The sequence below is a fragment of the Bos javanicus genome, chromosome 28 (genome assembly GCF_032452875.1).
Source record: "Bos javanicus breed banteng chromosome 28, ARS-OSU_banteng_1.0, whole genome shotgun sequence".
In the NCBI taxonomy this organism is placed as follows: domain Eukaryota; kingdom Metazoa; phylum Chordata; class Mammalia; order Artiodactyla; family Bovidae; genus Bos; species Bos javanicus.
In genome coordinates this window covers 19,404,549-19,421,088 of record NC_083895.1, presented here as the reverse complement: position 1 = coordinate 19,421,088, position 16,540 = coordinate 19,404,549, and the positions used below count along the sequence as shown (strand labels likewise).

Here is a 16,540-nt window from a genome sequence, read left to right as displayed (position 1 = left end):
ATTCTGAATATCTCAATGTAAATAAAAATCAAAATGACACCTGTAACGTGGGACTAAATGATGAAAATTTCATCTATTCTATTTTTCTTTAATAGTTTCTAATCAAACTTTTCATTAAACAGCTTCATAAAATTCCACAGAGAATTTATTTACAGGGACTCATTGTAGATTTAAAAGCCTTACTTTTATTGTTCAATTAAATTTGTTATTCAGTGGACGACATTAAAACAATAGAGACGGTGGAAGGGGAGGAGAGGTGTCTAGCCAGTTGGGCAAGGCTGTCACATGAGCAAAGTCCATTTTCGGAGATGGACCTGGGGAATGTGAATACGCGGGGAGGCTCCCAGAAGCAATGCGGGGGCAACTCTGCTCAAGAAAGCAAGCCCAGTTCCCTTGCAAAGCCACGGACGGGGTTTGTCCCAGCCCAGGTCCTCTGACTCACATTCATGTCCCACTGGCAGAGAGGTCACCGGGCCACTTATAAAAACCACCTGGAGGGCACAGACTCGGGAAAGTGATGACTGTGGGCAAACACATCTAAGAGAGACCAACAGCCGACCTAGGGTGAAGACGGCCATTCCTAATGGTATTGGAATGTGAATTTTACATGATCTAGGCATTGCCAAAACTTTTCTAATACCCTTTCTCCCTATTCGTATTTTTTAAAAGTTTTCATTGGAGTAGAGTTGATTTACAACCTTGCGTTAGTTTCAGGCACACAGCACAGTGGATCACTTTTACGTATACATATATCCACTCTTTTTTAAAAAAGACTTTTCCTACATAAGTCAGTACAGAGTATTGAGGAGAGTTTCCTGGGCTACACAGCAGGTTCTTATAAGTTATCAGTGCATATGCCCATCCCAATCTCCCAAGTTATTCCTCCCCAACTAATCTCTATTTTTAGAAACCAGATCCAGCCCTGCTTTTTCCACGAGGTTTTTCCCGACCCCTCACCACGATGACTATCTTCTCCAGCCAGGCCACCTCCTCCACACCCCCCGCTCACTGCGAAATGCCTCCTGCACTCGCTTTCTGCAGCATTCATCCAATACTTCATCCCTGACTTTCCTCTAACATTAGTTAACTTTTCAGTTGTGTTAATCCTGTCTTCCCCAATTAGGTTTTAAATCCTCAAAATGAGTGAGGACTGCCTTTTACTTATCTTTTGAAACCCCTCTCTCACCCCCACTCTGTAACCCCATTTAATAGCAGAGAGCAAAAAATATATTAGTTAATAAAATAAACATTATTTAATCATAGGAAAGCAGACACTGTCCTTTTGAGAAGGGCCTTGGAGGTATTTTATGGCAATTTATGAATTTCATGTGTCAAAGGTGTAGCTGCTAAATGCTATAAACTCTTTGCCATCAGCTCCACCATTCATCCACCTGGTGATATGGCCAATAAAATTTGATTTTTACAGCCTAGGCATACTGTTACCTAAATTACATGTGACCAATTACTGAAGTCACCAAACGTGTGGTACAGAATATATACTGTGTAGAAAATTCATCTGTGGGCCCCCTGGCACTCGCGGTAATCTGACAGAAGTGTTTCAGTCATCTGGCAGTGTTTAATATTAGGAACATTTGTTTAATGCCAGTCACTAATTAAATTTATGTTCTTCCACCAACTGTTAGTTGGTTGGAGAAACCCAACCCCACGTTTTAACAAACCCTTTAACCCATGCTGATTTCAAATAGCACCGGTTGGAGGTTTAAAGGAATTTCTCTGGAAATAAAGATGTATGACCAGAAGTGGAAAGTGAAGGAGGGATGTTGGTGAAGGTTTTTGAAATCAGGTCAGAATAAGTTTTTTGGGTTTTTTTTTTTGTTCTCTTACTAAAACTAAAATGAAATCCTATAAGAAGTACCAAATATTTGAAGTACAAACTACAAAAATACTAATATTCTAATTTTTAGACTAGTCATTGAGAAGCTCTTTAACAAAGGTACCTTTATTCCAAAAGAAAGCTTCCACTTTAAGAGACTGGGGAAGAAAAAGCAGCATTACCAGAAGAAAGTTCAGGAAAACATTTAAAAGTCAGATGCTTGTGTTTGTGAGAACATTTAAAACTAATTTAGTAACTCTTAACAACCATTGTGATCACTGTTAAATTGGAACTTCTATTACCAATTCTAGATGCAACAGCTTTGAAACTCAATGACTAATAACTCTTAATTTAGCCAAAAAGGTTAAAACATTTTTTCATTATATTACATTGTGAAACTCTAATTCTGAATACACTTAAATTAGGGAAAGCATTCTTTCAGTTCTATTTTGCGTCAAGAATTTAGAGACCTCTTGAGCAGCAAGCAGGACGGAGGGTTTGGGAGTAGGGGCTAGAAAAGGAAAAACTCAAAAAAGTATTGAAAAGGGAAGATTTATAAATGCTGAACTGAAAAGAGTATTTTTTTTAAATGTATTGGATACATCCAACTACTTGAATAAAAAAGGTTATTTCAATATTATGAATGACAAGGAAATCTTCCTGGAAAAAGGAAAAAATAACTTGCATAATCACTATTACTCTCTTACAGATTGATAAGCCAGAGTTGTAGAAGGCATCTGAACAAGACAGTTTGTAACCCCAAAAAAGTCATGTCTAATAAACTTAGGTCCCCTTCTGCTCTTTCTTTCTCTCCTTCTTGGATCCAGATAAGCCATCTGGTCACCCTCACCCTCCTCTGCCCACCACTCCTACTTACAACATCCCACCTGCCCCTGCTCCAGGGCTGCTGGTGTCACAAATAACCAGCCTAGAGAGGTCACCGTGGAGTCCCCAGTCCACGGCAAGGCCTGTGACGACTGAGAAGAATAATCTGAATCTGCATAATTCGCAAAACAAGGCGTCCCTGGAAAAACATTACCCAACAGAATCAAGGAATGCTCCTGCTCAAAGGGCTCTCGTGCTCTCTAGGCCGCAGGTCTCCACCCCTTCTGCACCCAGGTCCCAATGAAGGAGTCAGTGTGGCTCAGTTATCACCCTGCTTGCTCTATGGTGGTGATTCCCAGGGAAGGGACAGGGTGAGGTGGGGGGTGTTCTTGCCTCGGTAAGTATAGGAACTTCCAGGTGACATGTGTACTATGATGATGCACCCCCAGAATATTCTGATATCCCTGCCCAGCCTATCGAGAACCTCTGATACGATCCAATATCTTCAAGGAAGATTTGAGAAAGTGAAGATTTGAGAGATGTGATTTTATCTTGTCTCAAATCTTTCACGGCATCATGCAAGGTCTCCTCAACTGAGGATGTGCTATCTTCTCCTCCTTTCCTTCTGTCTACAGAGAACTCATGACCAGTCAGCTAAACAGAGATGCAGACACAGATACATGTACACATATCCATCTTTGATGGGTATAGTGTATAAAGATATAATCGTCATTGTTTAGTCACTCTTTGTTGCGTCCGACTCTTTGCAACCCCATGGATTATAGCCCACCAGGCTCCTCTGTCCATGGGATTCTTCAGGCAAGAATACTGGAGTGGGTTGCCATTTCCTTCTCCGATACTACTTATACATGTAAGAAAATAGATGAAGAGTCAAGCAAAACCTACAAATTTGGTAATTTCTTACTCTCCAGATATTTTGAACACATCCAAGAAATTTAAACAGATAGGACAGCATATGATCTTAAAGAAGGGAACTAAATACAGTATTATGGAATAGTGAAATGAATTAAAACCAAGGCAATTGTTTTCTTGATGTTTTCAGCCTCTTAACTAAGACCTAAATAGTTTAATTCTATCAGCTTAATTGGAGAAGGAAATGGCCACCCACTCTAGTACTCTTGCCTGGAGAATCTCAGGGACGGGGGAGCCTGGTAGGCTGCTGTCTATGGGGTTGCACAGAGTCAGACACGACTAAAGTGACTTAGCAGCAGCAGCAGCACCTAAGACCTAAATAGTTTAATTCCATCAGCTAAATTGGAGAAGGCAATGGCAACCCACTCTAGTACTCTTGCCTGGAAAATCCCATGGACAGAGGAGCCTGGTAGGCTGCAGTCCATGGGGTCGCTAAGAGTAGGACACAACTCAGTGACTTCACTTTCACTTTTCACTTTCACGTGGAGAAGGAAATGGCAACCCACTCCAGTGTTCTTGCCTGCAGAATCCCAGGGACGGGGGAGCCTGGTGGCTGCCATCTATGGTGTCGCACAGTCGGACACAACTGAAGCGACTTAGCAGCAGTAGCAGCAGCTAAATTTAACCCGTTAACTTTTAATTTTTTTAAATTTAGTTTACAATCTTTTATTCATACCAAGTCTTTGAAACTGATGTGATTTTTACATACACAGCTCATAGGAATTCAAAATTCAGGGGCATAGGGACCTATTACATATCTATCTATCTACCTTATAGTAATGACGTGGTTAAAATGGTGTATTCTTTTTACACTAGTGTATTTTTATAGTTCTTTATGGTGGCACTAGTAACAAAGAACCCATCTGCCAATGCAGGAGACATAAGAGATGCAGGTTTGATCCCTGGGTCACAAAGATCTCCTGGAGGAAGGCATGGCAACCCACTCCATTATTCTTGCCTGGAGAATCCCATGGACAGAGGAACCTGGAGGACTATGGTCCATAGGGTCACAAACAGTTGGACATGACTGAAATGACTTAGCACGCGTGCATACCATGGAAAAGGGAGTGATCAGTTAAATTTAATACAATCAGTATCTGAAGAGCCAAAGCCTTTTAAGAAACAACTAGCATAAAAGCTTCCTATCCTATAAAGTCCAATTTCAAGGTCGACCAAGCAATTTCAGACTCTGTCTTGAACAACAAATTCTAAATAATAATCCTGTGCCCTGGGAAACAGAGGCTGCCAAGGAGGCAGTGACGTCTTATTGCGGCAATCACTGGGGGAAGACGGGGGTGGGGGCGGCACACCAGGCTTGTGAAAGTCAGCCCCGTTCCCCACCACTGCTCCTAACAAGAACTGAAAACAACCAGCCACACACGCACAAGTTTCATGTAGGATAAAAAAATAATTATCATGAAAAGACTCACCAAATTCATCGCATATGCTCTCATTTTCTATGAGAGTCGGGTGGTCGAAGGTGTCCCGACAGTACAGGATCTGAGGGTTCTTGCTGACCACTGCGATGCCCCCCAGGGCTAACGCAAACTGGTCCGTGAGAATGGAAGACGGCTTGTCCTGGATGCGCTTCAGCATGGAGCGGTAGCGGCAGTACTGGGGGTAGCTGAGAACGATCACGTTCGTTTCTTCCTCGTCCTCCCCTAGACAATCGAGAAAACACTTCCGTTACTTTCTTCCCTCCAACAAAGAACTGTGGCAGCCATGGCCTCATTTCAATGCTCACCTCTGGTTTTGTATTAAAAATATAGTCTTCAGCAACATTCTTGTATTGGTTCATCTTTAGTCTCAGTCCCATTACTCATGCAGCTCCATGAAAAAGCCTCAGGTACCAATAAAGAAAGAAAGAGTTGGATCCATAACCCCATAGACAGACTGAAGAATGTTTAGGTCCCTGGCAAGCAGCAGAACCAGAAAACTGTTTTGAAAGAATCTGATGTGCATAAATATATTTTATTTATAATTAATATCATTATTTTATCCACAGGAAAATTCAGAATTTTATTGAGCTTCTTTGTATTTCTTTCCACAGTTTCGTGTTGCTTTTATTTTGGATTATATAATCTTTCAGTGCTTGAAGCCTGTCTAAAGGCCATCTGGCCCAAGAGAGATATCCATGGGTCTCCAGAACATCATCACCTGCTCTGCTGGTTGTTAGTGCTGTTCAATGAATATATCTTGCTCCCTTTATGGTCCTGTGGAAAGACCACCCATTGAAGACAAGTGGCCATGTGACTGGTTATGGCCAGTGAAATATGGCAGAAGTGGGTGGCACCTTTAAGAGCCAGAGTGCAACTAACCATACTGTCTCCCTCCCTTTGTTCTGGACATCTGTAATGGTTCAGATAGTGGCTACTCAGCCAGTTTTGGTCTTGAGTGAGGATAACATGGAATAAAGCACCTGGTTGGTCCTAAATGGATGTACAACATAAACACTTGTTGTTTCAAATGGAGTATGATTTAGAGGTTGTTTTGCAGTGTGATCTATCTCAGTGTGATTGATACATCCACCTTCTCCACCCTCCCCCGGACCCATACCCCCTATCTTCTAATGTTCCTCAAATCCATCTGGTAACTTGGCACAATTCAGAGAACCACACAGAGAGGACTCCCCAAGCATCCTTGTGAGAGCTCCATCAGAACCAACTTAACTCAGGAGAACATTTCAGCAACTTTAATGAAGCTCCCTCTTATAACAATCTTAATGCTTATTTGCATGCCACCATATTTACAAAAACTACATTCTGCATGGATTAATCCTTCTTTCATCTTAAGCTTGAGAAATGGCAACCTCCTCCTCCCCTTTGGTATCCTGCCACCTGCACAATGTCAAGCTGAATTGGGGCTCCATGACACAGTTTGCCATCACTCTCTGTAACCACACCATCAGGGCGTGTGCAAGCAATTCCAAGATATGTCACTTGCTTATCCAAAGGGAAAACACTCAATATTTCGAGCCTTTACCATGCTGCAGGGAATTGCACAAAACAGTTGTTCAGGATACCAACATTATCATGGCCATCTGGCAACCAGTGGGAGACGAATGAGGAAGGACAGAACATAATGATGGAGCATAACCAGTACCAATGGAAGGTGTGCATGTGACCCTTTCAGATAGGAGGCCAATACCCAGATGTATTTCTAATTATGTTCACTTAGTTCCTCAGGCTGGAGGCTTCTTCCAGAATGGAGATGTTTAGCTGCTTTCAAGATGACATCTTTTAACAGTTTATGTTGCTTAGACTCCTGTCTGGTTTGTGGGTAGCCACTTCATCAGCTGGCACACTTAATTAAATGGAAATACGTTTACACTGAAGCCAAGTCCCCAATGAAAAATAATTTGAAGATGCTGATACATGTCCCAAGGCATGCCCACTTGAGATTTCTACAGTAGCCCAAGACACTGGCTCAAATGTGTGCTTTCTATAAAGTGAAAAAAAGTGTTAGTGAAAATATTTACAAAAACATCATCAGAATTCCAGAGTGTCTGAGTACTATTTGAAGAAGCAGCCTCTAATGTGTCAATTACATTATTGCACTCTATTTGTCCAAGATGACCAAGATTTGTCCAAGATCATCCAAGATGACCGTCAGGGAGTATAACCAGGAACCCCCAGGATTTATTTCAGCATGCTCAGCCCCTAACACCATCTCTGGTACACAGTAAATACCATAACAGTGCCTGTTGGTCTCACTTCTGCGATGGGAGTGGTGTGTGTGTGTGGTGGTGGGGGGCAGCGCTGTACTAGTGTCTTTACACGTTCTTGAAATGGAGAAAGTCATACTTCTAAGGTTGAACAATGGGGGAAAAATGCATGTTTCAGAGTCGGTTTTATAGCAGAAGATGTCACCTGGACTCTTGGGACCACTTCACTTCCTTCCTTCATTCTCCATGAGGATGCCATCTCTAGGTTCTTAATTATCTCTTCTGGATGAAATCAGTCCCTGGCTATACTCTGTGCTTAGAAATGACTTTTTTTTTTTTTTTTAATTCCCTCATCCTTGAAACATTTGTCTCTATTTCTTCACACAGTCTATAAAACACTAAACAAACCTTGAGTCCTTTTCTTTCCATTGGAAGAAAAAAAAAGCAAATTTCCTCTGATCCCAAGTCATGGAAATACATGCTATGAACGATGTCCATTCATTCTGGAGACAGCATCTCTAAGAATGTTCTGGGACTGCCCATATCAGAATCACACAGGAGAATGCAGGAAGGCAGAGAACCTTAAGAACCTCTGATTCAGAATCTCTAAGGCAGTGGCCCAGGAATTTATTATATCTCTGACAAGTTCCCAGATAGTTCATGTACACTAAAATGTGAAAACACCACCTGAGTTCAGCTTTTTTGCATAGACTTACAATGATTTACTCAGTTGGGTTTTGATCTTTCTCTCCACACACACATACATATTTTCCTATTTTCAGGTTACGTTTCTGTCCAAAACCCCACTGTTCCTGAAACAATATGGGACCAAATTCCCCTCTCTTTGCCACTGTACTAACATTTTTATACTTTACTAACATCAGGTATCACAGAAGACAGTGAATGTAAAAAAGCATTCTTACACAAAAATACGAGGAACTGCTTTCCTGCTTAGAAAGCAGAGCAAAAATATTACTGCGATGGCTGGTGCTAACAATAAAACATTAAAATTTACAAAGGCCTTTCACACAACATATCTTTGTTGCTGTTTCTCACAACAACGCTATTAGTACCATGCCACCTTGTTAATATTCCCTTAGGATGGGAAAGTCCAGACTCAGACTCTCAAGTGACTACTCTAGGAGCTCCAGGAACTAGAAAGTGATAGAGATGAGATTATAACTCAACTTTTTAACTTCAAGCTTGATGAGCTTTTCATTATGACAAAATGTCAATAAAAATAACATTATCCTTAGGGTAATATCTTGATTTCTTTTCCTATATGGGTGTGGCTGAAGTAAATTGTCTTTCCTTTGACATATTGTTGTTGTTGAAGGGATTTAACTAATTTACAACATTAGGAGTGAGGATGGTGGTCTTTGATCAAATGACATAGGAGACGTCTGTTTCATCCACAACTGTGGAATTCAGCCTGTTCTAAGTTAGAATTCTTCTACTCCGGTTAAGTTAGTGTTATTGTGGAATACCTCAATTCCCATTGTAACAATTTAACAATATTGACACACCTTCATGTTTATCAACTTTTTACTTTCTACCTATGTGATAGGAAATCAAGCCAACTCTTAGGTTGTGCAAGCCTAGAATCCCTACCCCTGGCTGAGAGGTTAGCACAGCTGGGACCTGGCCTTATGTGGTAGTGGTTACTGATTAAAAAAAAAAAAAAATTCATTATAATTTTGTTGTATATGAACAGAACCATCTATTTGGAGCAGAATTTCAGCATTGTTTGGACAGGGGCAAATTTCCAAGCTTACAATGCGATGTTCCCAGAGGAGCTGCCTTTAATATTTACAAAAAGCAGAGGAAGCCCATGAGACCCTGAGGACTCCTGTGCAGAGGTGAACAAGCATTCTAGGTGAGAGTCAAGATAAGATCCAGTGTAAAGGTGAGATCTGGAAGAACCAACAATTCATCTAGGTCAAAGTTTCATTGAGTGAAGATACGCTGAGTCTCTTCTTTGTGGTTTAGGCAGAGGTTTCATGAACTGAAGAAACTTTTTTTTCCAAGGCAAAGTGTGGTCACTTTACTATGAAAGGTGAATATAAAACTATGGGTTCGGAAGTGCTTTCCAAGTCCAAAATTCTATGATCCTATAACTGCCTCCTAAGCCTTCGCATTAAATTAACTTCTTCCTGACACAGCTACAAAAAAGTAAATTGTTCAACAGCTGTCATATTTTATTTTGCCCTAGTACACTAAGAAACAAATAAAGCCAAACAATCCTTTCAAGAATTCTTCTTTAAATTCCTCAGTTACTTCCTATGTCCTATGCATTTCATACCCACATAAACAAACACTCCTATACAAAGTTACGCATGAAATTGACAATCAGGCTGACAATAAGGCTGTGTAGGGCATTCCCCCTTTCCAATTCATAATAGGTCTAGCAGATAAATCTAAGAATGAATAAAGAGTGGATAAATTGCACATTTGTTTAGCAAAAGACAAACAAAGTGTTCCTGGAACAAAGATTATCTTTCAGCCACACCCACAGAGGGAAAGAAATCAAAGTATTACCCTAAGGAATCCTTCTCTAACACACACTAGTTGGCTGCAGTTGGTTGGGTTATATATACATTATTTGATTTCTGTCAACAGAAAATAACCAGCAATAAATTAATGGTACCAAAGACTGAAATTTCAAACCATAATTATGATATTCTATTAAAATGTCATCCCATTCCTCAAGTACCCCCTCCACCAAAAAAAAAAAAGTGAGTGAGTATGCTTATGAGTATGCCTATTTTAAAATGAAATATTCAAAGGGAATGAGTCCCCAAATGACTCAACCTCATTTCAACTTCAATGAAAAGAACTTTGCCTATTAAAAGTTAATACCTAAAAGTACACTGCTTGTAATGCTCAACAAAAATTACTCTAATCCTGCACTTATATCATAATTACACGTTTTGTTAACCTCCCTCAATGTCAATTTTTCACTTATTTATATATTTTCAAAGTCCAAAACAGAATTCCACTGAGAAACTATAATTATAACGTGAGACTCCACCCAAGCTTTTCAAACAGTAACTGTATACCATTGCTTTAATCCTCAGCATTGGGCTGGGGGTGGGAAGAGGGTGGGGGGAGAGGGTAAGAGCCCGCATTCATTCTGAATAGCGTGTTGCTCAAGTCGTCTTTGTAAAAAGAGAGATGCATGAAATAGCAAACACAATGAATTAATGGAGCATTGACTTTCAAATATCCATAATGCTATTTTTTAAAATAGATAATGGTGGCCAAATGCACAGAAGGCTGAAAACATAAATTCCGGAGGAGAAATTTGCTTTTATCTCTTACACAACAATTTAGAAATGTAACTTTCTTTTTCATTTTAGGGGGAGGAGAGAAGGCTTGTTTCGGAAACATCACACTGGTATGCTTACTGAAAACCACTATAATCTACTTCTAACATCACAGTAAGCTTAAAAAAAAAAAAAAGCTTAAAAAACCCTCGCACCAGGATTTTATAGAGCCTGGTGGAAAAAGTATGCATGTTCCTTCCTGCACCTAATTACCTCAAGTGAAAAATCTGCCAAGTATTTTGCCCTTTAGTTCTCTTAATCGTATTAGGGCAAATGCATTTGGATGCCAATAGAAACAAACATTTAAAGATTTTCACTTAAAAGATTCCAAATATGTATGAAGGTTATGTTTGAGACACAATGTCCCTAGTCCTTCAAGGATAATATACAGTGTTCTTTTTTTTTGTTCCCCAAGCAAATATGAATTTGCTCATGTTATAAAACTTGATGTCTAGTTTTCAGACAATTTAAGTAAAATAAATGTCAATATGAGAGGCTCTTACAAAGATTTATGTTTCTTTCTGTTACTTTATTACATTAGGCATTCCTTTCTCAAAGCTTTATACTTTTCACTGTGCTCCTAGCAACAACCAACGGCAAAGCATCAACTTTATATACCTGGCACTGTTCCAATTCTTACTGCTATTGACAATTATATTGAAGTTTCCACTTAATTGCTGCTCTGTTGTGACACTGAATATTTGTCATAATTAGGCATTTCCTATTTTCCATCCATTCATTTTTGATTATTACTGAAAATGAAAATTTTTTTTATTCCAGAAAATCTAAGCATGAAAATTCTACAGATAAGAGTAGCTACAGCTGTTACTATCATTACCAACATTGTAACATGCAGCAAAAAAAAAAAAAAAAAAAAAAGGCATATAATTTCTCGGAAGGTAATTTTCCTTTCAGTCTAAGTGCTCTTATTCATCTTACAGTTACTCAATGATTTCCTGTTCTAATTACAGGACATTATACAGAAAGACATTTGTAAAGGGAAAATGCAGCAGTGCCTATGACTAAATAGCCTGAATTGGTTGAAAGTGTTTAAAATTCAAAGCTGTATGTCAACTTTATCAATTTCTGATTACAACCTGTATAAATGTGTAATGTGTCCCTACATCTCTCATAAGGCAGTCAACTTAGTACCCAAACTTACTGCACATCAAAGGGGAAAATGCAGTTACAGTTAAACTGATGTTGAAGAGTTGGGGTGGGGAAAGATCAGGCTTTTTCTTTTTTTTCCCTCATCAAAGCTGTTAAATTGGAGGCATGCCAAGACAAGGAGTGGAAAATATTAATGATAAAAATAAATTAAATGCCTGATTAAAAGGGAGAGAGAACAAGATTCCATCCGGAATAGAAATGAAAATGCCACAAACTATTTCATAAAAACAGACTGTGACGTAAATTGCACATCAGTATTGCACTGTTGTGGTTATTTTGAGAAATGGTTTGTACTGTAAGTCAGCTGGTGCTGCCCCACCCTTAATGGTTTTGTAATTCTCTACACAGCAAGCAAGTGGGGCAGCCCTCAGATCGCTAAGACAGAAAACAGACCTAGCCAAACAGAACTGACAATAAAAAGATAATGTCCTTTTAACATAACAGAACAAGAAGATTGGCTTTATTAACTAAAAAAAAAAAAAAAAAACTATTTTAAATGGTCCCCAGCTTGCCATTTGTTTTGATAAATGGAAAGACAGATCTTCCCAGGACAGGCAACAAAAACATCACTTTAGAACTTATAAAATGTGGGAAAATATGCCAGTTCAGGGTTACAAACAGAACAAAGAATATTTCAAATGTAAAAACCCAGGGTTTTAACCAGCTGTTTCCAAAAGCAAACCACTTCAAATGGACGGCCACACAAATATAAAAATATGTGTTAATATGTTAATATCAGCTTTTGCCCTACGACTACTTCATCACCCAAAAAAGAAAACAACAGAAAGCTAAACTAAAACCAAGCACGCCATCATTTCGAGGAACAAATGAACCCACTGGGAGGCAAAGCCAGCCTCCACCACCAAGCATCCACCAAGCAGTCACTGAATTCTAAGCCACATTTAAAAGCCACATTAGATTTCTTCTTGAGAATTATGCATGTGATACCCACATGGTTCATCTCAGACATTTAAAGGTCACACAAGACAGGGATTATGCAGCAGGTGTATCTACTGGTGAGATCACATGCCTAGACAGACCCGTAGGTAAAAGTGGTGACCACATCTGGGGTGTAATTCTAAGGGACCTGACCTGCCTTGACCTGCCTCCCGTTCACAGGGTTAACTGTTTATCTACAAGTCAACTATTCATTCTTAGTGAGTTTCAGTGTCTGAACAAGAGAATATAAAGAGCCCAGGAGACCACATAGGACCCAGAGCTTGGACAAAATTTCTCCTACTCTAAAATTGTGCCAAAAGTTTTCTCAGAGATTAATTTATGCATTTATTTATTTACTAGTGACCCAAGTAAGGCTATTGTATTGGATTGGAACTTAGTTTAAATCAACCCTCTCTTGGTTTACAGGAAGCTACTTTTAAGATTCAGTTAGCCCCTCTGGTTACCATGACCAAGTTGCTATAAGAGAGGGAAACCAGACCATCATTAGCACAATTGGTCTTAAAAAAAATAGCTACGCAACTTTTTATTTTTCAGTATTTAGTTTATGTCTGCTGTCATTGCAAGAACCATAATACCATTACTACAGCTGCCTTGTAAGCCTTTGACATTGGAGAGATCCTCCTGAACCCCCCAAACTTATGAATAAACCTAACTAAAGTGAGATGCTAGACAGATCAATAGCTAAATGATTTAACTTCCGCACATTAGGCTCTTAGCATGTAAGATGTGAATTTGTGCCTTAAACAAAATGACTAATCACTATTTGTCATGACTTTCATGAACATGATTATTTCACAAGTAGTCAACACTGATCAGGCTAAATCTCATCATTTCCCACATGGTTTATATCTGGGGGGAAAAGCCTGTGTATGCAGCACTAATCCTAAAGGAAATCAGTCCTGATGATTCATCGGAAGGACTGATGCTGAAGCTGAAACTCTAATACTTTGGCCACCTGATGTGAAGAACTGACTCATTGGAAAAGACCCTGATGCTGGGAAAGACAGAAGGCAGGAGAAGGGGACAACAGAGGATGAGATGGTTGGATGGCGACACTGACTCGATGAACATGCATTTGAATAAGCTCTGGAAGCTGGTGATGGACAACGAAGCCTGGCATGCTGCAGTCCATGCGGCTGCAAAGAGTCAGACACGACTGAGCAACTGAACCGAACTGAACTCACGAAGCACTAAACACCAAAAAGTGTAAATTGATTAATGTTGATTACCTAATGCCTAGCATTTTGAAGCCCCATTCTATACATATATACATACATACACATGTGTATGTGTGTGTTTATATATACTTTATAACAGAACATATATCTGGAAAAATAACATCACAGTATGGCTGCTGCTGCTAAGTCACCTCAGTCGTGTCTGACTCTGTGTGACTCCATAGATGGAAGCCCACCAGGCTCCCCCGTCCCTGGGATTCTCCAGGCAAGAACACTGGAGTGGGTTACCATTTCCTTCTCCAATGCATGAAAGTGAAAAGTGAAAGGGAAGTCACTTAGACGTGTCCAAGTCTTTGCGACTCCATGGACTGCGGCCTACCAGGCTCCTCCGTCCATGGGATTTTCCAGGCAAGAGTACTGGAGTGGGATGCCATCACCTTCTCCACACACTATGGCTAGTTTCATTAAAACTCTGTGGTTATTAAACATAATAAAATCAAATAACATTTAAGATCTTGCAAAGATGCTTCTGTTAGAGTCAGTGAAAATAAGAAAGGTATGAAATAATATGCTCAACCTCTTGTCTTTTGCTTAATAGCATTATTGAGATAGAATTCACATAATAATTCATTCATTTAAAATGTACAAGCTCTCAGTATATTTAATTTTGCATCTATCACTATAATTAAATTTATAACATTTTCATTTTCCCAAAAAAGCCCCTGCATCCCCTCATTCCACATCTCTTTGCCCCTCATCAATTCTAGGCAACTACTAACCTACTTTCTACCCCTATAAATTTGCCTATTCTGGACATTTAATATAAATGGATTCATGCAATATGTAGTTCTTTATAACAGCTCCTATCACTTACCATAATGCTTTCAAGGTTCATACATATTGTAGAGCATATCACTACTTCAAGGCTTCCCAGGTAAAGAATCTGCCTGCAGTGCAGATGTGAGTTCAATTCCTGGGTTGGGAAGATCCCCTGGAGAAGGAAATGGCAACCTACTCCAATATTTTTGCCTGGGAAATCCCATGGACAGAGGAATCTGGTGGGTTACAGTCCTTGGGTTGCAAAAGAGTGGGATACAACTGAGTGACTAAACAACAAATCAGCATTTCGTTTCCTTTTATTGTTAATAATATCCCATCGTATGGATATACCACATTTTATTTATCCATCCCATCAAGTAATGAGACATTTGGATTATTTCCACCCTTTGGCTATTAAGGATAATGCTGCTATCAACATTTGTGTAAAAGTTTTTGTGTGGGTATATGTTTTCATTTCTCTTGTGTATGTATACCTAGGATAAAATTGATGGGTTATATGGCAATTCTACATTTGCCCTTTTAAAGAACTGCCAGACTGTTTTCCAGTGTGGCTATACCATTTTACATTCTCTTCAGCAGTGTATGAGGCTTCTGATATGTCCACATCTTTTCTAGCACTTGCTATTATTTGTCATTATTTGTCTTTTTGACAGCCATCCTATAAGGTGTGAAGAGATATCCCATGTTGTCTTGTGTAATGCCTAAAAATCATTAACAGTGGGTACACCTAGATTGTGACATTATCTGGGATTCTTATTTTCTTTGTTTATCTGCATTTTTACTGTGCAACTTTTTTTTTTAAGAAGTGGACATCTGGCAAAGTGTGTTAGTCGCTCAGTTGTATCTGACTCTTTGCGACCCCATAGACTGTAGCCTGCCAGGCTCCTCTGTCCATGGAATTCTCCAGGCAAGAATACTAGAGTGGGTAGCCATTCCCTTCTCCAGGGGATCTTCTGAACCCCAGGTCTCCTGCATTGCAGGCAGATTCTTTACCATCTGAGCCACCAGGGAAGCCCAGGAACATCTGGCAAATTTATATGGAATTTCAAGAGATCTCAAGCAGTTAATCTTAAGAAAGAACAAAACTGGAGGACTTACACAGTCCTATTTCAAAACTGACTACAAAGCTACAGTAATCAAAGCAGTGTGGTACTGGCGTAAGGCTCAAATGTGATCCAACAGAATAAAGAATCCAGAAATAAACTTTCAAACCTTTGGGCAGGGTGCCAAGACTATTCAATGGGAAAAGACAGTTTTTTCAACAAATGGTGTGAGTGAAAACTAAGTACTGATAGGAAAAGAATGCATTTGACCCTTACCTCACACCACATACAAAAACTAACTCAAAATTCATCAAAGACTCACATTTAAGGGTTACAACTACAAAACACAGGAGGAAATCTTCATTACCTTGGATTTCACAATGGTTTCTGAAGCATAATACCAAAAGTGTAGGCAACAAGAACAAAAAATAAACTGGACTTCTTCAAAATGTAAAACTTTTGTGTACCAAAGGACACTATCAAGAAAGTGAAAAGACAACCCATAGAACAGGAGAAAATGTTTGCAAATCATATAGTAAACGAAGGATTAACATACAGAAAACAAATAGCTCTTAAAACAACAAAAAGAGAAATAACTCCATTTAAAAAGACTTGAATAGATATTTCTCCAAAGAAGTTATACAAACGGCACATGAAAAATTACTCAATATCATTAGTCACTAGCAAAATGTAAAACGAAACCATAGATACTACTTCACGCCTACCAGTAATACTATTATTACTTAAAATAGAAATAAAAACAAAAA

The 16,540-nt window shown here is 39.2% G+C and overlaps 1 protein-coding gene across 1 annotated transcript in view; it reads right to left on the bottom strand.

The window, feature by feature from the left end:
• ARID5B (AT-rich interaction domain 5B) overlaps window positions 1-16,540 on the bottom strand; it is a 192,567-nt gene that overhangs the window by 94,900 nt on the left and 81,127 nt on the right. Inside the window, exon 4 of the mRNA XM_061405084.1 lies at window positions 5,023-5,253. Coding sequence (XP_061261068.1) covers window positions 5,023-5,253 — 231 coding nt within the window. The remainder of the gene's footprint in view (window positions 1-5,022; window positions 5,254-16,540) is intronic.